The 25,621-nt window shown below is 51.2% G+C and overlaps 1 protein-coding gene across 2 annotated transcripts in view; it reads left to right on the forward strand.

Annotated features, from left to right (window-relative positions):
• Positions 1–7,158: 7,158 nt before the first annotated feature.
• VCP (valosin containing protein) overlaps positions 7,159–25,621 on the forward strand; it is a 46,454-nt gene continuing 27,991 nt past the window's right edge. Inside the window, exons 1-3 of one of the 2 annotated variants that reach the window (XM_075580882.1) lie at positions 7,159–7,493; positions 19,246–19,357; positions 19,508–19,680. In XM_075580882.1, the coding sequence (XP_075436997.1) occupies positions 7,477–7,493; positions 19,246–19,357; positions 19,508–19,680 (302 nt within the window). In that variant the 5' untranslated portion in view covers positions 7,159–7,476. The remainder of the gene's footprint in view (positions 7,494–19,245; positions 19,358–19,507; positions 19,681–25,621) is intronic. The other variant, XM_075580938.1, reaches the window with a different exon arrangement.

Raw genomic sequence — 25,621 nt, forward strand, 5'->3', positions numbered from 1 at the left:
TGCGCGCTGGGACCGCGAGTCAGTTGGAGCTGGGACACCATCAGGGTAAGGTGTGAGTGTGCAGGTGTCTAGGCACCTGCACTAGGCCAGAGACCCCATTAGGCCCCAGCTAGGCCCCAACTCCCCTCAGCTTGTGGTTGCTTTAGGGACAGGCCCATAGTATCGGGACACTGCCCCTGTAGCTTCAGAGTGAGGGATACAGACAAAAGTGGCTGCATCCTGTGCATAGGTGGTCTGGGACCAGATCACCCTTCACATAGAGACTCATCAACGGTGGCACAGTCCAGGCGGGATACCACCCAACGTAGAGGCGGAGGCTTCACCGGGTTACGGCAACGGATCCATGGATCCCATCATCATCTACAGCCAGGGTGGGCAACCCTGTCGCCATTCGCCACTTGTGGCGAATTGGCAGTGAAACTGTGGTGAACAAGGCTGCCGGGACTCCCTGATGGAGGTGGGGAATTCTAACTTTCCTAATAGGCGGCAGGGGGAGATGATATGCTGCGGTGGAAGATGGTAGGCGGCGTGGGAGATGGTGTGCAGCACCGGGCTGAAAGTATTAGCCGTTAACATAATTACTTGAGTGAGAGTCAGAGCAGGACTGCAGGGGAGGCGCGCCATCTAGCAGCCTGACCCGCAACTTCCTGTCTGCTGCTACCTCACCGCGCTGCTCTCCCCGTGCTGCTCCCGCTCTGACTCAAGAGATTCTACTACCGGACAAGGTAGGCAGGGATGGGAGGACTGGGAAAGATGTGAGGGGGCTGGGAGAGATGTGAGGGGGGCTGGGTGAGATGTGAGGGGTCTGGGAGAGATGTGAGGGGTCTGGGAGAGATGTGAGGGGGGCTGGGTGACATGTGAGGGGGGCTGGGAGAGATGTGAGGGGGGCTGGGTGAGATGTGAGGGGTCTGGGAGAGATGTGAGGGGTCTGGGAGAGATGTGAGGGGGGCTGGGAGAGATGTGAGGGGTCTGGGAGAGATGTGAGGGGGCTGGGTGAGATGTGAGGGGTCTGGGAGAGATGTGAGGGGTCTGGGAGAGATGTGAGGGGGTCTGGGAGAGATGTGAGGGGTCTGGGAGAGATGTGAGAGGGGCTGGGTGAGATGTGAGGGGTCTGGGAGAGATGTGAGGGGTCTGGGAGACATGTGAGGGGGGCTGGGTGAGATGTGAGGGGGCTGGGAGAGATGTGAGGGGTCTGGGAGAGATGTGAGGGGGGCTGGGAGAGATGTGAGGGGGGCTGGGTGAGATGTGAGGGGGTCTGGGAGAGATGTGAGGGGGTCTGGGAGAGATGTGAGGGGGGCTGGGTGAGATGTGAGGGGGGCTGGGTGAGATGTGAGGGGGGCTGGGTGAGATGTGAGGGGGGCTGGGTGAGATGTGAGGGGGGCTGGGAGAGATTTGAGGGGGCTGGGAGAGATGTGAGGGGGGCTGGGAGAGATGTGAGGGGGGCTGGGTGAGATGTGAGGGGGGTTGGGGAGATGTGAGGGGGGCTGGGTGAGATGTGAGGGGGGTTGGGGAGATGTGAGGGGGGCTGGGAGAGATGTGAGGGGGCTGGGTGAGATGTGAGGGGGGCTGGGTGAGATGTGAGGGGTCTGGGAGAGATGTGAGGGGGGCTGGGTGAGATGTGAGGGGGGCTGGGTGTGATGTGAGGGGGGCTGGGAGAGATGTGAGGGGGGCTGGGAGAGATGTGAGGGGGGCTGGGTGAGATGTGAGGGGGGCTGGGTGAGATGTGAGGGGGGTTGGAGGAGATGTGAGGGGGCTGGGTGAGATGTGAGGGGGGCTGGGTGAGATGTGAGGGGGCTGGGAGAGATGTGAGGGGGGCTGGGAGAGATGTGAGGGGGGCTGGGAGAGATGTGAGGGGGGCTGGGTGAGATGTGAGGGGGGTTGGAGGAGATGTGAGGGAGGCTGGGGGAGATGTGAGGGGGGCTGGGTGAGATGTGAGGGGGGCTGGGAGAGATGTGAGGGGGCTGGGTGAAATGTGAGGGGGGCTGGGTGAGATGTGAGGGGGGCTGGGTGAGATGTGAGGGGGGTTGGAGGAGATGTGAGGGGGGCTGGGAGAGATGTGATGGGGGTTGGGGAGATGTGAGGGGGGCTGGGGAGATGTGAGGGGGGCTGGGAGAGATGTGAGGGGGGCTGGGTGAGATGTGAGGGGGGCTGGGTGAGATGTGAGGGGTCTGGGAGAGATGTGAGGGGGGCTGGGAGAGATGTGAGGGGGGTTGGGGAGATGTGAGGGGGGTTGGGGAGATGTGAGGGGGGCTGGGAGAGATGTGAGGGGGGCTGGGTGAGATGTGAGGGGGGCTGGGTGAGATGTGAGGGGGCTGGGAGAGATGTGAGGGGGCTGGGAGAGATGTGAGGGGGGCTGGGTGAGATGTGAGGGGGGTTGGGGAGATGTGAGGGGGGCTGGGAGAGATGTGAGGGGGGCTGGGTGAGATGTGAGGGGGGCTGGGTGAGATGTGAGGGGGGTTGGAGGAGATGTGAGGGGGGCTGGGAGAGATGTGAGGGGGGCTGGGTGAGATGTGAGGGGGGTTGGGGAGATGTGAGGGGGGCTGGGTGAGATGTGAGGGGGGTTGGGGAGATGTGAGGGGGGCTGGGAGAGATGTGAGGGGGGCTCTGGTCTCCCCCCCCTACATGCAGTCCTGTTCAACTGAATAAAAACATTAAAAAAAAAACAAATATAATACATAAACACAAAACATCTCCCCCGTCGCCCTTCCCCCTCCCCCCCTGGTGGGAGATAATCTGTTACTGTGCTTGATGATGGGGGAGATCAAGGGTGCTGAGGGAAATCAAGGGTGCTGGGGGAGATGATGAGGGGGGGTTAAATGAGATGGTGAAGAGGGGGGGTTAAATGAGATGGTGAAGAGGGGGGGTTAAATGAGATGGTGAAGAGGGGGGGTTAAATGAGATGGTGAAGAGGGGGGTTAAATGAGATGGTGAAGAGGGGGGGTTAAATGAGATGGTGAAGAGGGGGGGTTAAATGAGATGGTGAAGAGGGGGGGTTAAATGAGATGGTAATGAGGGGGGGTTAAATGAGATGGTGATGACGGGGGGTTAAAAGAGATGGTGATGATGAGGGGGTGAGGAGATGATGAGGAGGGTAGTGGTGGTGGCGTAAGAGGGGTGTGAGAGGATGAAGGGGGATGCGGTCTGAGGGCCGTTCTATAGTGCGTGCGCTTGCTGCGCCGTGCGTGCGCGCGTGTGGTAGTTATAGTTGGCTGAGGTGAGTCAGTCTTTCTATAATGGTGCCGCGCACGGCAGTGAGCGTGGAACCGACCGACAGGGGGGAAGATGAGGAAAATAAAGATTTTACGCCACTACCACCACTGAAATGTGTGTGTGTGTGTGTGTGTGTGTGTGTGTGTGTGTGTGTGTGTGTGTACAATGTTGTAAAGCATTTCTTTATTTATTTCAAACGTATTTATAACACACACACACAGTACCTCACTCGCTCACAGCATACACACAAAAAGCATGCGTCACGTACACGCGCGTTCGCACGGGCGCACACACTATAGAACGGCCCTAAGAATTTAGAAACTTGTTCAAACAGTGTGTTTAAAATTTTCGCATGCGCAACATAATACCTCAATTTTTACATTGTGTGGCTATTTTCACTTCTAATTCGCCACACCTGTGGCTACATTGAAAAATAGGTTGCCCGCCCCTGATCTACAGCATTTGCGCGTTCGGGTGGGGACACTCCCGGCAGGTACCAAACTCCTCACGTGCACCAACAACACTTTAGTGGGCAGTGCTGTACCACACATTGGGTGGGGGGATTGACCTTGTGGGCACCGGGTTGGTTGGGTGCCCAAGGGCCCCTAGTTACTTTGGGGACGGCGACTCCATTGAGAGGGGGTGGAGTATTGGGAGGTACGGCCTTGCGAGGCCTGGTGGGGAGGCTGTAATTATATTAGCTGCATATAGTAAAACTGTTCTGCTATACCAAGTGTGTATTCTTTATGTGTCCAGTGTAAGGGTGTGCTAGAACCAGGTGCGTGTGTACGGCAGGTTCCGCGACGGCACGGTAATACAGGGTGCCGCCATGTTGTTGCGCAATATTGCGAAGGACACTGACAAGGTGAAGAGGTCGCGCCTGCGCAAGGGGAGCGCGCGAACAACCGGCCAATAAGGAGAGGCTCTGATAATGGACGGCAACTCCCGCGAGCTCTGGGACAATCACCTGATGCTAGGAGCCAATGAGAGGGCGGGGATTACGGAAACAGGAACAGGAAGCGTGGGGGCAGAGACCACGCTAGGAGAGGAGCTCGGGACCGAGCGAGAGGAGGTAGTGTGAGTGCAGGGGGTCCGTGACCCGCCTGCATAGGCCAGCAATTACTCCCCAGGGCCATAGGAAGTTTCCCTGAGTCATAGTAGGCTGCTGTACTGCAGGGATGCCCGATAGTGGAAGGAATTGTCACCTTAGTCAGGGACAGCGCACGGAGTTGTGGACAGTCACAGTCATCTGGGATCAGACGGCTGGGCACCCGACACCCGGAGGATCCGAGCGGAGGCAACGGACCCTTTGCGAAGAGGCACCGGTAACCGCCGTGACCGGAAGGTACAATTGTAAAGCAAGTGCACCAACACCGGTCATCAGGCGCTGATCCCGCCTTAGGAATAACTCTTGTAGTGACACTAGCAAGTGGCTAGCGGACTGAGTGTATTAGCTAACCTCTTACAAGGACAATACTCTATAGAGCGTGGCAGAGCCACTGTATACGGGACAATTTCACTAGGAATGCGGCTGAGCCGCGATAGTATAAGGACTCCAACGTTATAGTATAAGTATATAAGTTATGTGTGATGTTGTATAGAGAGTAAGCTATGGTTACCTATGCCCAGTAAACTTGGTTGCACGCATTGTTGGTATGTTTCTTGCCCAGGGTGATCTTACGTAACGGGGATCCTGGGTAAGTGGAGGCGCTGCGCTAGAACCCTTACCCCAGGCTCCCAGCTAGCGGAGGCTCATATCTCCTGGAGCCGCAGGTTAAGTACAGTGACCAGTAGTCCCTTAGGAAGGTGTTCAGAAAGGGCTACACACCATACAGAGCATTACATTGTGTACAACATGCAGAGCATTACATTGTGTACAACATGCAGAGCATTACACCACGCAGAGCATTACATTGTGTACAACATGCAGAGCATTACACCACACAGAGCATTACATTGTGTACATCATGCAGAGCATTACATTGTGTACAACATGCAGAGCATTACACCACACAGAGCATTACATTGTGTACACCATGCAGAGCATTACATTGTGTACAACATGCAGAGCATTACACCATGCAGAGCATTACATTGTGTACAACATGCAGAGCATTACACCATGCAGAGCATTACATTGTGTACATCATGCAGAGCATTACATTGTGTACACCACACAGAGCATTACACCACGCAGAGCATTACATTGTGTACAACATGCAGAGCATTACATTGTGTACAACATGCAGAGCATTACACCATGCAGAGCATTACATTGTGTACAACATGCAGAGCATTACACCACACAGAGCATTACATTGTGTACAACATGCAGAGCATTACATTGTGTACAACATGCAGAGCATTACACCATGCAGAGCATTACATTGTGTACAACATGCAGAGCATTACTCCATGCAGAGCATTACATTGTGTACAACATGCAGAGCATTACTCCATGCAGAGCATTACATTGTGTACAACATGCAGAGCATTACATTGTGTACAACATGCAGAGCATTACATTGTGTACAACATGCAGAGCATTACACCACACAGAGCATTACATTGTGTACAACATGCAGAGCATTACATTGTGTACAACATGCAGAGCATTACACCACACAGAGCATTACATTGTGTACAACATGCAGAGCATTACATTGTGTACAACATGCAGAGCATTACATTGTGTACAACATGCAGAGCATTACACAGGCAGAGCATTACATTGTGTACAACATGCAGAGCATTACATTGTGTACAACATGCAGAGCATTACACAGGCAGAGCATTACATTGTGTACAACATGCAGAGCATTACTCCATGCAGAGCATTACATTGTGTACACCACACAGAGCATTACATTGTGTACAACATGCAGAGCATTACACAGGCAGAGCACTACATTGTGTACAACATGCAGAGCATTACATTGTGTACAACATGCAGAGCATTACACCATGCAGAGCATTACATTGTGTACAACATGCAGAGCATTACACAGGCAGAGCACTACATTGTGTACAACATGCAGCGCATTACACAGGCAGAGCACTACATTGTGTACAACATGCAGAGCATTACACAGGCAGAGCACTACATTGTGTACAACATGCAGAGCATTACACCATGCAGAGCATTACATTGTGTACATCATGCAGAGCAGTACATTGTGTACAACATGCAGAGCATTACACAGGCAGAGCACTACATTGTGTACAACATGCAGAGCATTACATTGTGTACAACATGCAGAGCATTACACCATGCAGAGCATTACATTGTGTACAACATGCAGAGCATTACACAGGCAGAGCACTACATTGTGTACAACATGCAGCGCATTACACAGGCAGAGCACTACATTGTGTACAACATGCAGAGCATTACACAGGCAGAGCACTACATTGTGTACAACATGCAGAGCATTACACCATGCAGAGCATTACATTGTGTACATCATGCAGAGCATTACATTGTGTACAACATGCAGCGCATTACACAGGCAGAGCACTACATTGTGTACACTGCATGTAAACTGCATTATGGGTACTGCTGCCCTAACTGGCTGCTTAGATTTGAGTGACAGGTTTCCTGCCCAATCAGACACAGACAGATAAGGGCTCCCCATCCAGCTCTTACATCCCAGCTTTGATTTTCCGGGGACCACGCCCTCTTACACATTTCTGACCTATCAGAAGCGGCCACCAGCGCAGTTGCTAGGCAGCTTTACAGCAGATGCTGCAGCTTTACTCCTCCACTGCTATTGGCCCAAGCCGTCGGCCAATGGCAGACGGTCACCGGGTAAAACGCGAGGGGCGGAGCTTGCTTCTTCGCGTGCCCCGTTGATCGCCTTTCCCCTTCCCCTCTTCGACTGTCGCGCCTTGTGATTGGCCGGCTCTCCGCGCATGCGCTCTGTAAGGGGGGAATGACGCAGTCTTTCCCCCCTTCTCTCCCTAGGCTCCTCCCACTCGGCCGGGGTTCCGCAGTCAGTCACAGAGAGGAAAAGGGGGCAGCGCGAGGCCGTGGGACAGCGCGCGCGCGAGGGACAGAGAGTTCGAGAGCACCGCACAAGACCCGGCGCGAGACCCCCAACGGACAGGCCAGGCAGCGCGAGACTCCCAACGGACAGGCAGGCAGCACGAGACCCGGCGCGAGACTAGGAGTGCGCGCGCCTCCCCGAGTCACACACACACAGAGCGGCGGGAATAACACCGGCGTCTCCGTCACCACCGGCTGCAGGGCGGCACCGCGCGGGCACCATGGCTTCCGGATCAGAGTGAGTGCTGGGGAGGGGGTTCCGGGCGCTGCGGGCTGGGCTGTGGCACGGTTGCCGGTAGGCCGCAGCCGGAGCCTGCCAGTATTTACCCGATACAGGAGAGGAGGGGAGGCCGCTGTGTGACTGCCGGTAAGCCGCCGCCTGGGCCTCTCCCTGTGCGTGGTCTCCGGACAGGCCGCACTCCGGTAAGCCGGGGACGCTGCGGCCTGGCTGGGGAGGAGAGGCCTCCTCCCATCGTGCTGTGTCATGTAGGCCCCGCCTGCGGCCTGGGCCTGACTCGCACTATATACCAGTAAGCCGGCCCTGGGTATAACAGCAGCCTTGCCATGCACGTGTACAGTCAGGCAGGGCATGGGGCCCGGATATATATGTGCGGGATCCGCTCTCCCGGGATAGGCCTGGCTCCTGAGATCACAGCCCTGTCCCCACTATCGCCTGTATTCATGCACAGCCTGTAGGTGAGGATGTCCCCACTATCGCCTGTATTCATGCACAGCCTGTAGGTGAGGATGTCCCCACTATCGCCTGTATTCATGCACAGCCTGTAGGTGAGGATGTCCCCACTATCGCCTGTATTCATGCACAGCCTGTAGGTGAGGATGTCCCCACTATCGCCTGTATTCATGCACAGCCTGTAGGTGAGGATGTCCCCACTATCGCCTGTATTCATGCACAGCCTGTAGGTGAGGATGTCCCCACTATCACTGGTATTCATGCACACACAGGACATACTTGAAAATGAGAAGTAACTCTCAATGTATTACTTCCTGGTAAAATATTTTATAAATAACACACAGCCTGTACGTGAGGATGTCCCCCTGGTACTCCTCCCAGTAGGGACACCTTACTTACCTCCAGGGTGGGTGCCTGTTGTACAACATAGCCCACCTCTCCTTGCTGTGCTTCCCATGTATATTTTTACAACTCTTTACCATTTCTTTTTATAACATTACGATTAATGGAATATAATACAGATGGGAAAAGGACATCAAGACATAAATGTAGCATTGGGAGAGAGTCCCTGTCCCAAAGAGCTTATGATCTAATTGGCACATGCAGAGACTAACAAAGTGAACATTTGAGTGTTTGTGTATAAGGCTACACTTACAGTGACGGCAACGCGACGGTCAGGCTACGGTCGCTGGAAAAATCAACTAGAGATGACTTCTAGCGATCGCGATCAAGCCGTCGTGTCGTGCAACGGCGGCAATGCATTTGTTTTGACGCCCTGCCGTTATAACCGCAGCTTAAGTGCGTACTGTAACTTTATTGAGCAAATGCTTCATAGAACAGAAACGTTTTCAGATCTAAGTCTTTACTTTTAACACTTTCCAGTGTGGTTTGGAATTTCAGCCCTTCTCAGACTGAGGGGGGAAAAGCAAAGTCTGCTCGGGGATGTCACTTTCGTTTCGGGGCATGACTGGTCAGACTGGAAGGACATCTCATTAATTGGTTTTAGTGCCAAGTTAATGGCAGTCAGCACAGCCTTTAAAGGTTAATTTCATAAAAGGGCAGTCCCTCCTGGGACAAAAGGGAACTGAGAACCATTGGTATGATTAACTCTTTTGATGTCAGAGGTGCGAGGCCACGGCTCTTAGGGTTAATAGGTTAAATGTAGCTGACAAGTGTAATTTTGAAGGGTTTTCTTTCCAAACTAACATCTCATGAATACAGATGAACATAAGTAGCTAATATGAATTCGGAGGACCCAGAGAAAAACAAAACATTCATTTTTCACACAAGCTACAAATAAGTAAAACATTTATTTTAAAGGGACCATTTTTCTTAGAACCAAAGTGAACTAATGACGTGACATGTTTAAGGTGTTCCACCTGGGTGGTTATTGCCGTTTACCCACATCTAACACCTGTATTTATTCTTTAAAATAATTTGTAAACATGCTGAGCTGAGACTTGGGAGGGGTTTGATTTCCTTCTGTCTGATGTCACTGTGTTTACCACAAGTCTGCACAGATATCTCCCTCCCTGCCATTATCCCTTTATCTTTGTTGACTCTTTGTAAGGACAGAGGGAGAGAAGGGTGAAGGAAACACTTGATTGAGATCCTGAAGAAAATTAATTTTTTGTAATTAATAAAAACAAAGAGCAAGATTTTCGCTATCTGTTTATGGAAGCTAAATAGACTGCAAATTATTTACAAAAGGCGGTTTTCTGGCCGGCTGTGTCATCTCATCACATAATTGCGAGGACGTGAGTGGGTAGTTTCCCAGGAGTGCGATCTCCCATTAAAAAAAAAGGGGGGGGGTCGATTATGACTTGGTTGCTACCCTAGTGCCAGAGTTCATGATGGCGTAGCTACTTCATGGGGCACTCAAGGGGTTATGGGAGATTTAATCATTCTGGGGAAGTTTATGAACTGTAGTTTAATATTTTTATTTTATTTTTGTCCCATTATGTGGAACTACCCCATTACATAAAGTTTTGGTAACTCTGTCCCTGGCAATGGGGAAAAATATAAATCAAACTTTTAATGTAACAGGCTCCTTTAGAAAGACTCATTCACCCTTGATTGAATGTTGGACATCTTTTTAGAAAGGAAAGGTATACGGGGATATACCAAATAAGTATACAAGGGAAGGATGTTGATCCAGGGATTAATCCGATTGCCAATTCTTGGAGTCAGGAAGTAATTTATTTTTCCCCTTATGAGATATCATTGGGTGATATAACACTGGGGTTTTTTGTTTGCCTTCCTCTGGATCAATAAGTAAGTATAGATGTAGGATAAAGTATCTTGTCTAAATTTAGCATAGGTTGAACTTGATGGACGCATGTCTTTTTTTCAACCTCATCTACTAAGTAACTATGAATTGTCATTTTTATTTGGGTCCTGTGAAAAACAAATGCCTTTGTCTAATGAGGGCCTAATTATTTAGAAAACAGACACAGTATCTGTATTTTCTAGAATTTAATAAGTATTATGACAAATTAGTGCAGTGGTTCTAAACTTTTTTTGAACAAGGTACCGCTGAAGGGTTTTTATAATCTCTGCACCCCAGCTCTTCAGAGCTCACTGAAACCTTTCCTCGCTTACGTGGGCATACCCACCACCCTCACATAGTCACCCTTTTATACCACATTTATCCCCCCTTCTCACACAGTACACTCACCCTTATAATCATAAGCACCACATTCACCACACACAAAGCCCTAACCTTCCTTTCCACACACAGCTCTTCCCCCCCCCGCCCCCCCACGTACTCACACCTCAAACATGTCCGATGGTCAGCGGGCGCATGCTGCTCTGTCTGCAGATGACTAGTCTTCTCGCGTGTGATGAGACGGGTCGTGGAATCTACGTTTCCAGAGGGCGCAGGGTGTCCACTGAACAGGCCACCGAGGTTTCTTTTTCTTCCCATGGGACCGCGCCACCCTTGTTGAGAAACGCTGGATTAGAGATTGATGAAACCCTCAAGTATTTGGATACTCTAAAGTTGACAGAAATATACTTATATACTGTACTGATTCTTGTCACATATGCTCTAATCTCATTATTAAACAGGGCCGAAGTGCACGAATGCCTGTGGTGCAGCTGGAACGACCCCTTTATAAGGGTGCCTGGGTTGGTTGTGCTAGGTAGGGCCTTCCCTTAGAGTAGATAAATAAAAACAACTATATGGTGCTCTAATATGGCCTCAATGATTGTAAGCACACATCTTGTGCTTTGATGAATATCCTATGATGTAATTAAGAAGAAACCCGGTAGGTGACTTTTATTATGCACCTTGAGAGAGCGGAAGCTCGAAACGTGTTTGTGGGGTCCTTGGGGCGCCGTTATGTAGTTTTTGCCTGAGTATCCATGAAATAATTTTTTATATGGGTCACACACTTTGCCATCATTTTCCTATGGATGTCAAACGTGCTCCAAGTTTCCTGTGATCAACTTCCCTGTGATCAACTTCCCTTAGAGTACTCAATATAATCTTTCCATGGATAAGGATAAATAATACTGTAAACCTTCTACTATTTAATATTGTATGAGTGCTAATGATCCAGTTCAGAACGTGTCAAAGCAGAATCACTGTTGTAAGCTAAACCAGGGGTGCGCAAACGATGGGGTGGGGAGGGGGGGGAGCGCAGCGGTGGTAGCAGCAGCGGCCCCGCGCTCTTCCCCGAGGCATTTAAATGAAATGCCGGGGGACTGCGCTAGGCCCCTGCAACCTCAACTTACCCGGATTCAGCCGGCTTCTGGTCACGCGGGGTAATGTGGCACGTTGTCATGGTAACGTGTCAAATGATGCTGTGGGGGTCACACGACCCTCGGCTACATTTGACTCCAGGTCACTTGAGAGGGGGGCACAAGGGTGGGTGCAGCAAAAAAACTTTGCGCACCCCTGAGCTAAAGGACTACTGTACATGGAAGGGGAATATAGATGGCTGACACTGTATACATTATGGAGAACTCAGCAATGATTGGATCTTCCTGCCACGGGGTGCGTGTAATTCCAGGGAGCAGATGGAGCAGTATGTGAAGACGTATTAACTCCACTCACATGGATTTGTGATCAAAGTGTTGCTTCATTATTGCATAAGGCTTTGTCCATAGCAGGACACGCTAGATTCCGCGCTCCTCCTCCCCGGCAAAGCACCGCTCTCCCTGTAGCGCATGTGCACGCGCTAGCACTATGCACTACTACATTGCTGTCCTAGTGTTTTGCTTCGGCGCAAGCTACGTAGCCTGCTTTATGTACGAAGCCTAAGATCAATGTTTCAGTCCCTGCATGGGTCAATACATCTTCATGTACACGGGGATGGCTACATTGATGCTGCTTGCACTCAACTGCCACCAGGGAAATCTCTCCCATCCCATTGTCCTTCATTCTGTATTCATACAGATCCCTTTTCTGGTATTGTTTGGCTAGTGATTGCAGCATAACTGCCGAATAGTGTTACTGGTGAAGAGCATTTCTTACCGGGCCTGATAGCATAGTAGACCTACTCATTTGAGTGCGAGTGTTTCATAAAAGGCAATTTCATCATTTTCAGCAGATTACAAATTAGGCCTGATACATGGAACTGCCCCATTAACGTGTGGTTACTTGTAACATCTGCAGTGATGAGGACTGGGGTGTATGCAGCAGTTCTGGGTAACTGCAATTTAAGACAAGCTGCAAAAAAAGCGATTCTACGTAAATATATCTAAAAGACAAACTGCTGAATGATTCAGCAATAAAATGTGACCATGATGAAAAATGTAAAGTTAAAGCAAAAGTCGAACTGGGGCAGTGGCCTTAAATGGCCTCATCATTGCTAAAAACAGCAAGACGGCCTCATCAGCAATTGTGCTGTATTGCAAATCTTGGACTGTCACTTCTGTCTGATCTTGGTGTTTGTAATTATTCATTATTTTATTGCGTCGAGCACAAAGTACGCTTAGTAAATATGTGCAGCCTGTTTCACATCCTATTGGACTGCTTGCCACGTATACAGTATTCAGAGGCAGTGCAGGTGCAAAGATGTTCTGTGTACATGCAAATCTGTACATTAAGTGTTCGAGTTTATGCTGGCAGTGCTGGAAAAGAAAAACGCCTATTGATGGAATATCTGAAAGTGTGTGTGTGTGTGTGTGTACATACATTGTATGATCTCTGCTGTTCTCCTATACCTCACCATATGGTGAACAAATGCTCAATTCTTTTCCGTTACATATGTTTATGCCAACAATACATCCATACCTATAATCCTGTTCATTCAGAATACTGTTGCCACATTCATTTATCCAGTGGCCGAAGTGCCGTCCTGCAGCCCATTTCTGGCATTAGTTCACTGCCTTGAGCTTTTAGACTTGCCCTTCACATAGTTTGTTGTACTAAATACTCCTATCGGTTATCCTGTTAATTTTCTCACTCTACCTCTTCCTTGCTCTAGCACAAAACGAATCACCTCATGTCAGTAGAAGACCATCCCAGTTTCTTATTTACACAGTGATAAACTACAGATCCCTAATCACACAGACCTCTAAACACTGCCCATGTTTCTGCCCCCCCCCCATGCTGTTTACATTATAACCCCCTTGAAACAGGGATCTCCGTATCTGTGTCAGCATACTCATGTTTGTTTTTGTGTTTTTATTAACTGAAATGTAAAATATTTTCGCTCCTTGTAAGTAAAACAAAAAACCTGTAATCTGGATACCAAAACGGTTTCTTTTGTAGGCTTTTCCAGAATTGCTTCCTTGTGCAGAGAGAAGTCTAGCTTGTATTCATAGTTTTGCTGGCCAGCAGTTTAAGTTGCTCTATTTGCTAGGGTCTTTTAAATGCGGTCTCAGAAGTGCTTTGTAACAAGGTATTCCCGTAAACTGCCGTTTTGGTTTTCAGAATATGAGCACGCCTTTGCTGGCCAAAATCAATGGGGTATTCTGTAGTGGTAACCCAATGTTTTATAGCACCCAAAACTGTCAGGTAGAGTAAATGAGAAACGTTTCATGTTGGCGACTCTAGGCCTGGGGAGTTTTGAAGGCATGACTTGCATATCCTGGTGTTCGTCACATTGCAGAGTTACTGCTAATCTGTGCAAAGGCAGGTTACTTTCTAGCTCAATGGGGTTAATATGCAGCTTCCTTGTGACGAAGCTTTTCTATGCTATACTCTCACATAAGGAGCGATGCAAATCTTCCAGATTTTACGCTGCAGGTATCCAGAATGCAGTGCATTCACATTTTCACCTGATCCCTTCTGGAACAGCCCAAACAACGGGCTCATTTATATAGCACCTGGCTAAAGAGGGGCTTTGTACGGTTTCGAACCCTAGTGACGAATACACGTGACATTAATCCAGAATCACAGATTCTTGAGGATAGGAAGTATAGTCTGAACATTTGACTGGATTTAGTATTGCTATAATAAGTTTAGCACTGACTACATGTTGGGAAGGGGGGATGAGTTTGCAGTCCTGCTTGCTTTATCACGTAAGTTCTGATAATATAGAAATGCACTTTCTGTATCGGCGTATTCATTTTTAGATCGGACGTGGACATGAGACTTTACCCTTCCAATCAACCGGGTCTTGTCGTGTAAAGGGTCTCTGATAACCCAGATGTTACCAATAGGAAAACTAGTGGGTACTAATGGGCCTTTAGTGTGGTGTTGCTAATGATTTAGCATTACTATTTAAATAGTAGACAAATCTATTTAAGAATGCCGACATGATTTCTATCTTGTTTTAGGGGAACATTAATGAACTTCATGATCAATCAGCTTTTTGGGAGTCTACATACAAATATGGGTTTCTTGTGGCGGGTGATAACTTCATATTCTCCCCTTTGCTGCTTGACAGGTCTGTAACAGATCAGTCTGGTAGCAAAGGGGTTAAAGGTGCCATCTCTTGTAGCCAGCCACCACCCAAGTCATTTTACATTTAATTGGCTTCCATAAGCAAATGTAACCAAGCTCAAAGAAAAGATTTGACTGTTGCTTTGGCAATCCATTACACATTTCAATTCTTAAAGGCCTTTGAATTGTGAAACTTGTCAATCAAGGGTTTTCTTTACCCTTATCCCACACTGTCCTTATCAGATAGACGATGATGATAAGGGGAGGGGGATTCAGCTGTACAAACTGACATCACACAGATCAAACGCCTCAACTAATGTTTACAAACGGTAATAATGTACAGGTCTCAGATTTTGGTTAGTGTCGGTCACGCAGATGTAACCCCCTTAAATAAATGTCTGCCATTACTACGTGCTGCTCCTACGAGGGGCTGCCCATTTAAGCCGCTTTGAGAAGGGGCAGGGTATTTATTTATAAAAATGTTTTACCCGCAAGTAATGCATTGAGTTACCTCTCGTTTCCAAGTATGTCTTGGACACAGAGTTATAACAATACATGGTTACATGAAAAGACAGGGGTTATACCGTCAATTCCCAGACATTTCATGGACAGACAGAGTAAGCTGCATTGCCTTTGGGAATGGACTTTGCTTTTGATGCGAGATGAGGAGGAACAAGAAACTACTTTCATTTGTAAGCCCATGTTTGGTTTTACTTTCTTTTCTCCTTTGCAGTGATAGAGAAGTGGCCTGATAGTGGGGATTTTTTTAATTGATTTTGCATTTCCGTGTTGGCTGCTTAGGCGTGTCCATTATAGGACCAACATTGGCTTATAAGCTCATAGCGAAGGGACTCGTCTGCAAAAAATGTCCTCCATTGAGTGGGCTCGTGTTACATGGTAATAAATTGTTACCTTTTTTCTAGTTTGCATGTACCATCGACCTGTTTTTGTTTTTTTATTTTATTAAGGGTACGGTTCACACCAAAAAATTGGACAAAATAATCACAAAATGGTAATGGGGGTTGAATGCCTTTTTAAATGAATGGTTTGTGACATCTGAGGTACCGTGGCACGGAAAAAGGACCGCAGTAAACAAGATAAATATGTTACAGGGTTTCCGTGCACAAAACATGGAGCTTGATATAATGGGATTGTGTAGTGATATCCACGAGCCCTACCCCCAAGCATCAGGGTAAATCCTGCAGGCTTCTCGGCATATGACAAGTCTGATGCAGCCATGACCTAGATCAGGGGTGGGCAAAATTCCTAAGCTGCGCTCCCCTGCCAGGCAGCATTCAGGCCCCCCATCTCCAATGACTACATCAAATGACGCTGCGGGACGTGACGTCACGACCCCACCGCGTCATTTTACGTGCGTTGCTACGGTGTCACATCACGTGACTCCGTGGCGTCATTTCCCGTGGCGTTGCCTTTGCGACGCGCCGCTGAAGAGCCGACAGAGCAGGTAAGGGAGTTGCAGAGTATTGGTGATTTGGTAGATGGTGCTTCACCAGTAAATGCTCTATTGTATAAGAACAATATATTCGGAGTATAGTCCCAATGTCCATAATAACAGAGACCACCAAAGGGAGATTAAGGGACCTAATGGTGTCCACCTGGTTACCACAAGGGTTTAGATCAATAAAACAGCAGGCACTGAAAAGGTAAATACAGAGGGACTGCTGCCCTTTACCTGACAGTGAAATCCAGAGAGGGAAAAACTCTGCAGCGTGCAATCCTCTCTACCAAGGGAGTTGCAGAGGCCTCGCCTCTGTAACCGCTGCAAACCCCCTAAAAATTCTTGCGCACCCCTGACCTAGATGAAGAAATTGCTGAGGGAAGTTGAGCTGGAGAAGATTAATAATAATAAAAGAACAGCTGATCATCTCTCGTCAAAAACGGTGCAAGATGCAAGTGCATCTAATACCAGACTGCAATCAATGGTGGGCTGTAAATGTTCCCCCATTAGAAATGGAAGTTCTCATCAGTGTATATGTAACCTTCCTTTCTGCGACCTTGGAATAACTTGACCCATCCCCTGCCAGAGGGATGCAGTGAAGGGGTTAAGGCAAGGGTGACAAACTCCAGTCCTTAATGGCCACCAACAGGTCAGTTTTCAGGATATCCCTGCTTCAGCACAGGTGGCTCAGTCTTTGGCTGTTCTGAAGTTCTGACCTGTTGGTGGCCCTTCAGGGCTGGAATTGGTCACCCCTGGGTTATGCCTGGGACATAGTACAGCAGGCCATTCTGAGCCGCGCTGAGCAGATGCACTTACCCCCTGCATCTGTGATCAGAGCGGCTATAGCAGCCGCTTCCGCATGCGTGCGGAGGCTCAGAAATTTTGAGGAGACAGGCTTGTTTGAATTTCGGCGCTAAGGGGAGCGGAGGAGCGGTCACGTGACCGAAAGCAGCCAATGGGAGCGAGGGACTAGCCCCGCCACCCATCACGCCTCCGCTCCGCCCCCAAAGCGCGCTCACTGCCTCGCCTGCCAGGACGCAAAAAAGCTCCTGCTTGAGCAGGCGAGGCAGAGCAGGAGCGCGGACCAGCGCGGCCCGAGGCACTATGCCCGAGGCCTTAAGGAGAAGCTTTGCATACTCTGTTTCGGAGTCACGTTCTGCATCCTTGCTTCTCTTGGGACTTGCCTCCTTCAGTTGTTTGATGGAATGATTCCTTTTTTCCTATTAATGCCTTCTCAGGACAGAGCCTGCGGCGTCACTATTCTGCGGCGTCACTATTCTGCGGCGTCGCTATTCTGCGGCGTCGCTATTCTCCGGCGTCGCTATTCTCCGGCGTCGCTATTCTCCGGCGCCTGCTGTTTTGCTTTACACGGCCTCCTGTCAGTTGAGGTGTTGACAGCGGATAGTAGAAGGTGCTTCACAATAAGGCAGCGCTTATAGCGGCGGCAAAACAAATGTATTGCCGCCGTCGCATGCGCTTATAGTAGAAGCGACGGCTTGGTCGCGATCACTGGAAGCCAAGTCAATTTAATTTTTCCAGCGACAGCAGCGTGACGGCGCCGGCACTATAAGCGCGGCCTAACATGAATGCCAGAATGAGACGTGCGCATGGTCATTTCTTTGTATCGATCTCCTAGTCTGACCGGTGTCGGGCTCCCGGTGAAATAGTTGCTCGCTGCAGAGTTGCTTTTCCTTGGTCTCTTGCTTGTTCATTTGTAGCATTTGTGACCAGGCAGGAGACACACACCTTGCACTATACTGAGACGCTTTGTTGTGCATGGTGTGGTCCCACTGCTCGTTCCTTGTATGAAAATCCATCACCAGCTGCTGTCTGTGCAGGTGTACGGGCGATGCACGTCTTTAACCCGCGCTGTGCTGGAAAACCTGTAATACGGCAGGCATAAGCTTCGAAGGCTGCGCTTATAGTGCTGGTGACGTCACTCCGAAACAAATTAATTGACTCCGTCGCAGTGCTTATAGTAAGGGCGACGAAGCGACAAATGTTGAAGCCGGATAAATTTGATTTTTTTTTTTAGAGACCGTCACGTGGCGACTATCTCTAAACCAATCAGAGACTGGCCTTGTCGCCAGTGACATCACTTCAATTCAAATTATAACTTTCGCTGGTGGTGACGTCATCGGTCGCGTCGCCATCGCCTGCACTATAAGTGCAATAATATGGTAAAATGGACGAGAAGCAAGGAGTGATGCTCCGAGTGCTCATTTACCCAGAAACCCTTGCTACACTGGAAGCTTTGTATGCCAAGGGATTGTGGGGAAAGACGTGCTCACAAGTGGAATTTTTATTTGCTGTGTGATGGATGGTTTGTCACTACTTTACTCGCCACAACAGTCTGGATCAAAATCCATCAAATCGCTACTCGTTAGTGAGCAATATTGATCTGTATGCAGTTTGGCGTATTGTTGGTAGCAGTGCCAGGGATACACGATAATTTTTTTTATAACCCCAAGGTTTCTGTGCATTTTGTCCCCATGATGACCATTGTTGTAAATCCCTATTGCATTGAAGCCCGTCACGTCTCCTCACTGCTTGGCTATTGGTATTACTCTGCATGGCCATTGTATCTCCACCCTCCTCTTACATTGACAACACATCTTAGGGCAACCCCTCCATGTCAGGTGAGGGACAGAGGAAGCCAGGGTAGTTGTATTGTGTTGATTCTAGTTTTAAGGAAACCTGCCTCACGAGGAGAGCAGGGGAAAGTCTGGTGCTGCCCCCTGCTGGCTGCATCATCGACTGACTCTTCAAACAAAAAAAGGGTGGGTGGCCGTGCTGCTCCTTCCATGCAGTAACAAAGGAGAGAGTAGGGGTACGATAACTTTGTATTGGTCCAACAAGTAGTTGTTACAAGCTTTCGAATCTCTCTGGGTCCTTCATCGGGTATGACTTCAAGATGAACTCCTCCCCCCCCCCCCGCCATAGAGAGCTCCTCACATCCCTACTATCACTGTCTGTTTACATCTTCCTTCCTTTCTCCACAGCTCTAAAGCGGACGACTTGTCCACCGCTATTCTGAAGCAGAAGAGCCGGCCCAACAGGCTAATTGTGGATGAAGCCATCAATGAGGACAACAGTGTGGTCTCTCTGTCCCAGGTTGGTGTAACACTGAGCTCACATGTCTTGTAACGCAGGATGCATACTTTATAGTGTGTGTTTAATGCATAGTATGATAACCTCGTACAATACCTTCCGGGTACGTCTGTCCTTTGTTGCGCACTTACCTTTTTGCCTTGCTTTGTGCAGGCCAAGATGGATGAGCTGCAGCTGTTCAGAGGAGACACGGTCCTCCTGAAGGGTAAGAAGAGACGAGAAGCCGTGTGCATCGTCCTCTCCGATGATACCTGCTCAGATGAGAAGATCCGCATGAACAGAGTTGTCCGTAACAACCTGAGGGTGCGGCTCGGCGATGTTATCAGGTACCGTCCGGCGGCTTTCTGTGCCCAGAACTAGGCCTGGACTGTAATGGCCACACTGTCCGCACGGGTTTCATCAGTGTGGGGGGCCGCACATCAGTGTGGGGATGCATGTGGTATCATTACATTGGCATGTGTGGCTCGGGCAGGAAGTGCCTGGCGTTGTCATTCGTCCCAACACTCTGTACATCAGCATGTTATCTGATAACTCCATCTCCAGACCACGCACGCTGAGCTTCCTATTCGGGATTCATTTACCAGACTGAGACTCTGATAGTGACACTTGTTTATGTTTTAGATATTTTGGTTTTTCAGAAGTCACAGAATTAGTAATGGCAATCGGCCAAATGTTCTGTGTTAATGATGCACAAGTACACAAAGAGATTTTATTAATGAATGTTGTTAACCTCCAGGTCTTCTTACTACCTTACAATAAGGTAACCGATTTAAGAGCTGCCGATCCTTCTAAGCAGTTGGGGGATTCTGGTTTTTATAAAATCTGTTTATTTTTTATTTCTTCAATATGCAAGTAATCTGTTTTTTTTAGTGTTTAAGTACATAACCATAACAAATTAGAGTATGTATGTATTAACCGCACTCAGTTGTGATTGGGTCTCAATGGTCAGTTTTAACCAGAAAAGCATAGGGAATGGTCGATTAGTGATTTATCGGGTTCCTTCCCCCGGTTACAATAGAAAGTTGCAATGCTTAAAAAGATATAGGGCTATATTTACCTAAATATGCCATAAGGTGCCTTACAGCTTACCACCACTTAGGAAATATGGACCTAGATGTATAAATGCCAATGTGAAACTTTGATATGCCTGCATGTTTATCACCTCGGCGGGGCATTCCTCTTGTAGTTGGGATATATTGTTCTACTATACTATACTGGCACGGATCTCTCTGCTCTGTGCGTGCGCTGTTACTGCGGGGGTACTGGCACGGATCTCTCTGCTCTGTGCGTGCGCTGTTACTGCGGGGGTACTGGCACGGATCTCTCTGCTCTGCGTGCGCTGTTACTGCAGGGGTACTGGCACGGATCTCTCTGCTCTGTGCGTGCGCTGTTACTGCGGGGGTACTGGCACGGATCTCTCTGCTCTGCGTGCGCTGTTACTGCAGGGGTACTGGCACGGATCTCTCTGCTCTGTGCGTGCGCTGTTACTGCGGGGGTACTGGCACGGATCTCTCTGCTCTGTGCGTGCGCTGTTACTGCGGGGGTACTGGCACGGATCTCTCTGCTCTGTGCGTGCGCTGTTACTGCGGGGGTACTGGCACGGATCTCTCTGCTCTGTGCCTGCGCTGTTACTGCGGGGGTACTGGCACGGATCTCTCTGCTCTGTGCGTGCGCTGTTACTGCGGGGGTACTGGCACGGATCTCTCTGCTCTGTGCGTGCGCTGTTACTGCGGGGGTACTAGCACGGATCTCTCTGCTCTGTGCGTGCGCTGTTACTGCGGGGGTACTGGCACTGATCTCTGCTCTGTGCGTGCGCTGTTACTGCGGGGGTACTGGCACTGATCTCTGCTCTGTGCGTGCGCTGTTACTGCGGGGGTACTGGCACGGATCTCTCTGCTCTGTGCGTGCGCTGTTACTGCAGGAGTACTGGCACGGATCTCTCTGCTCTGTGCGTGCGCTGTTACTGCGGGGGTACTGGCACGGATCTCTCTGCTCTGTGCGTGCGCTGTTACTGCAGGAGTACTGGCACTGATCTCTCTGCTCTGCGTGCGCTGTTACTGCGGGGGTACTAGCACGGATCTCTCTGCTCTGTGCATGCGCTGTTACTGCAGGGGTACTGGCACGGATCTCTCTGCTCTGTGCGTGCGCTGTTACTGCGGGGGTACTGGCACGGATCTCTCTGCTCTGTGCGTGCGCTGTTACTGCGGGGGTACTGGCACTGATCTCTCTGCTCTGTGCGTGCGCTGTTACTGCGGGGGTACTGGCACTGATCTCTCTGCTCTGTGCGTGCGCTGTTACTGCAGGGGTACTGGCACTGATCTCTCTGCTCTGTGCGTGCGCTGTTACTGCGGGGGTACTGGCACGGATCTCTCTGCTCTGCCAGCAGTATGTACTAAAGTGTGCCTGCGCTGTTACTGCAGGGGTACTGGCACGGATCTCTCTGCTCTGCGTGCGCTGTTACTGCGGGGGTACTGGCACGGATCTCTCTGCTCTGTGCGTGCGCTGTTACTGCGGGGGTACTGGCACGGATCTCTCTGCTCTGTGCGTGCGCTGTTACTGCGGGGGTACTGGCACGGATCTCTCTGCTCTGCGTGCGCTGTTACTGCAGGGGTACTGGCACGGATCTCTCTGCTCTGCGTGCGCTGTTACTGCGGGGGTACTGGCACGGATCTCTCTGCTCTGTGCGTGCGCTGTTACTGCGGGGGTACTGGCACGGATCTCTCTGCTCTGTGCGTACGCTGTTACTGCGGGGGTACTGGCACGGATCTCTCTGCTCTGTGCGTGCGCTGTTACTGCGGGGGTACTGGCACGGATCTCTGCTCTGTGCGTGCGCTGTTACTGCGGGGGTACTAGCACGGATCTCTCTGCTCTGTGCGTGCGCTGTTACTGCGGGGGTACTAGCACGGATCTCTCTGCTCTGTGCGTGCGCTGTTACTGCGGGGGTACTGGCACGGATCTCTCTGCTCTGTGCGTGCGCTGTTACTGCGGGGGTACTGGCACTGATCTCTCTGCTCTGTGCGTGCGCTGTTACTGCGGGGGTACTGGCACGGATCTCTCTGCTCTGTGCGTGCGCTGTTACTGCGGGGGTACTGGCACTGATCTCTGCTCTGTGCGTGCGCTGTTACTGCGGGGGTACTGGCACTGATCTCTCTGCTCTGTGCGTGCGCTGTTACTGCGGGGGTACTGGCACGGATCTCTGCTCTGTGCGTGCGCTGTTACTGCGGGGGTACTGGCACTGATCTCTCTGCTCTGTGCGTGCGCTGTTACTGCGGGGGTACTGGCACTGATCTCTCTGCTCTGTGCGTGCGCTGTTACTGCGGGGGTACTGGCACGGATCTCTCTGCTCTGTGCGTGCGCTGTTACTGCGGGGGTACTGGCACGGATCTCTCTGCTCTGTGCGTGCGCTGTTACTGCGGGGGTACTGGCACGGATCTCTGCTCTGTGCGTGCGCTGTTACTGCGGGGGTACTGGCACGGATCTCTCTGCTCTGTGCGTGCGCTGTTACTGCAGGGGTACTGGCACGGATCTCTCTGCTCTGTGCGTGCGCTGTTACTGCAGGGGTACTGGCACGGATCTCTCTGCTCTGTGCGTGCGCTGTTACTGCAGGGGTACTGGCACGGATCTCTCTGCTCTGTGCGTGCGCTGTTACTGCGGGGGTACTGGCACGGATCTCTCTGCTCTGTGCGTGCGCTGTTACTGCGGGGGTACTGGCACGGATCTCTCTGCTCTGCGTGCGCTGTTACTGCAGGGGTACTGGCACGGATCTCTCTGCTCTGTGCGTGCGCTGTTACTGCGGGGGTACTGGCACGGATCTTTCTGCTCTGCGTGCGCTGTTACTGCAGGGGTACTGGCACGGATCTCTCTGCTCTGTGCGTGCGCTGTTACTGCGGGGGTACTGGCACGGATCTCTCTGCTCTGTGCGTGCGCTGTTACTGCGGGGGTACTGGCACGGATCTCTCTGCTCTGTGCGTGCGCTGTTACTGCGGGGGTACTGGCACGGATCTCTCTGCTCTGTGCCTGCGCTGTTACTGCGGGGGTACTGGCACGGATCTCTCTGCTCTGTGCGTGCGCTGTTACTGCGGGGGTACTAGCACGGATCTCTCTGCTCTGTGCGTGCGCTGTTACTGCGGGGGTACTGGCACTGATCTCTGCTCTGTGCGTGCGCTGTTACTGCGGGGGTACTGGCACTGATCTCTGCTCTGTGCGTGCGCTGTTACTGCGGGGGTACTGGCACGGATCTCTCTGCTCTGTGCGTGCGCTGTTACTGCAGGAGTACTGGCACGGATCTCTCTGCTCTGTGCGTGCGCTGTTACTGCGGGGGTACTGGCACGGATCTCTCTGCTCTGTGCGTGCGCTGTTACTGCAGGAGTACTGGCACTGATCTCTCTGCTCTGCGTGCGCTGTTACTGCGGGGGTACTAGCACGGATCTCTCTGCTCTGTGCATGCGCTGTTACTGCAGGGGTACTGGCACGGATCTCTCTGCTCTGTGCGTGCGCTGTTACTGCGGGGGTACTGGCACTGATCTCTCTGCTCTGTGCGTGCGCTGTTACTGCGGGGGTACTGGCACGGATCTCTCTGCTCTGTGCGTGCGCTGTTACTGCGGGGGTACTGGCACTGATCTCTCTGCTCTGTGCGTGCGCTGTTACTGCGGGGGTACTGGCACTGATCTCTCTGCTCTGTGCGTGCGCTGTTACTGCGGGGGTACTGGCACGGATCTCTCTGCTCTGTGCGTGCGCTGTTACTGCGGGGGTACTGGCACGGATCTCTCTGCTCTGTGCGTGCGCTGTTACTGCGGGGGTACTGGCACGGATCTCTGCTCTGTGCGTGCGCTGTTACTGCGGGGGTACTGGCACGGATCTCTCTGCTCTGTGCGTGCGCTGTTACTGCAGGGGTACTGGCACGGATCTCTCTGCTCTGTGCGTGCGCTGTTACTGCAGGGGTACTGGCACGGATCTCTCTGCTCTGTGCGTGCGCTGTTACTGCAGGGGTACTGGCACGGATCTCTCTGCTCTGTGCGTGCGCTGTTACTGCGGGGGTACTGGCACGGATCTCTCTGCTCTGTGCGTGCGCTGTTACTGCGGGGGTACTGGCACGGATCTCTCTGCTCTGCGTGCGCTGTTACTGCAGGGGTACTGGCACGGATCTCTCTGCTCTGTGCGTGCGCTGTTACTGCGGGGGTACTGGCACGGATCTTTCTGCTCTGCGTGCGCTGTTACTGCAGGGGTACTGGCACGGATCTCTCTGCTCTGTGCGTGCGCTGTTACTGCGGGGGTACTGGCACGGATCTCTCTGCTCTGTGCGTGCGCTGTTACTGCGGGGGTACTGGCACGGATCTCTCTGCTCTGTGCGTGCGCTGTTACTGCGGGGGTACTGGCACGGATCTCTCTGCTCTGTGCCTGCGCTGTTACTGCGGGGGTACTGGCACGGATCTCTCTGCTCTGTGCGTGCGCTGTTACTGCGGGGGTACTAGCACGGATCTCTCTGCTCTGTGCGTGCGCTGTTACTGCGGGGGTACTGGCACTGATCTCTGCTCTGTGCGTGCGCTGTTACTGCGGGGGTACTGGCACTGATCTCTGCTCTGTGCGTGCGCTGTTACTGCGGGGGTACTGGCACGGATCTCTCTGCTCTGTGCGTGCGCTGTTACTGCAGGAGTACTGGCACGGATCTCTCTGCTCTGTGCGTGCGCTGTTACTGCGGGGGTACTGGCACGGATCTCTCTGCTCTGTGCGTGCGCTGTTACTGCAGGAGTACTGGCACTGATCTCTCTGCTCTGCGTGCGCTGTTACTGCGGGGGTACTAGCACGGATCTCTCTGCTCTGTGCATGCGCTGTTACTGCAGGGGTACTGGCACGGATCTCTCTGCTCTGTGCGTGCGCTGTTACTGCGGGGTACTGGCACGGATCTCTCTGCTCTGTGCGTGCGCTGTTACTGCGGGGGTACTGGCACTGATCTCTCTGCTCTGTGCGTGCGCTGTTACTGCGGGGGTACTGGCACTGATCTCTCTGCTCTGTGCGTGCGCTGTTACTGCAGGGGTACTGGCACTGATCTCTCTGCTCTGTGCGTGCGCTGTTACTGCGGGGGTACTGGCACGGATCTCTCTGCTCTGCCAGCAGTATGTACTAAAGTGTGCCTGCGCTGTTACTGCAGGGGTACTGGCACGGATCTCTCTGCTCTGCGTGCGCTGTTACTGCGGGGGTACTGGCACGGATCTCTCTGCTCTGTGCGTGCGCTGTTACTGCGGGGGTACTGGCACGGATCTCTCTGCT

The sequence above is a fragment of the Ascaphus truei genome, chromosome 1, assembly GCF_040206685.1.
Source record: "Ascaphus truei isolate aAscTru1 chromosome 1, aAscTru1.hap1, whole genome shotgun sequence".
NCBI lineage: Eukaryota > Metazoa > Chordata > Amphibia > Anura > Ascaphidae > Ascaphus > Ascaphus truei.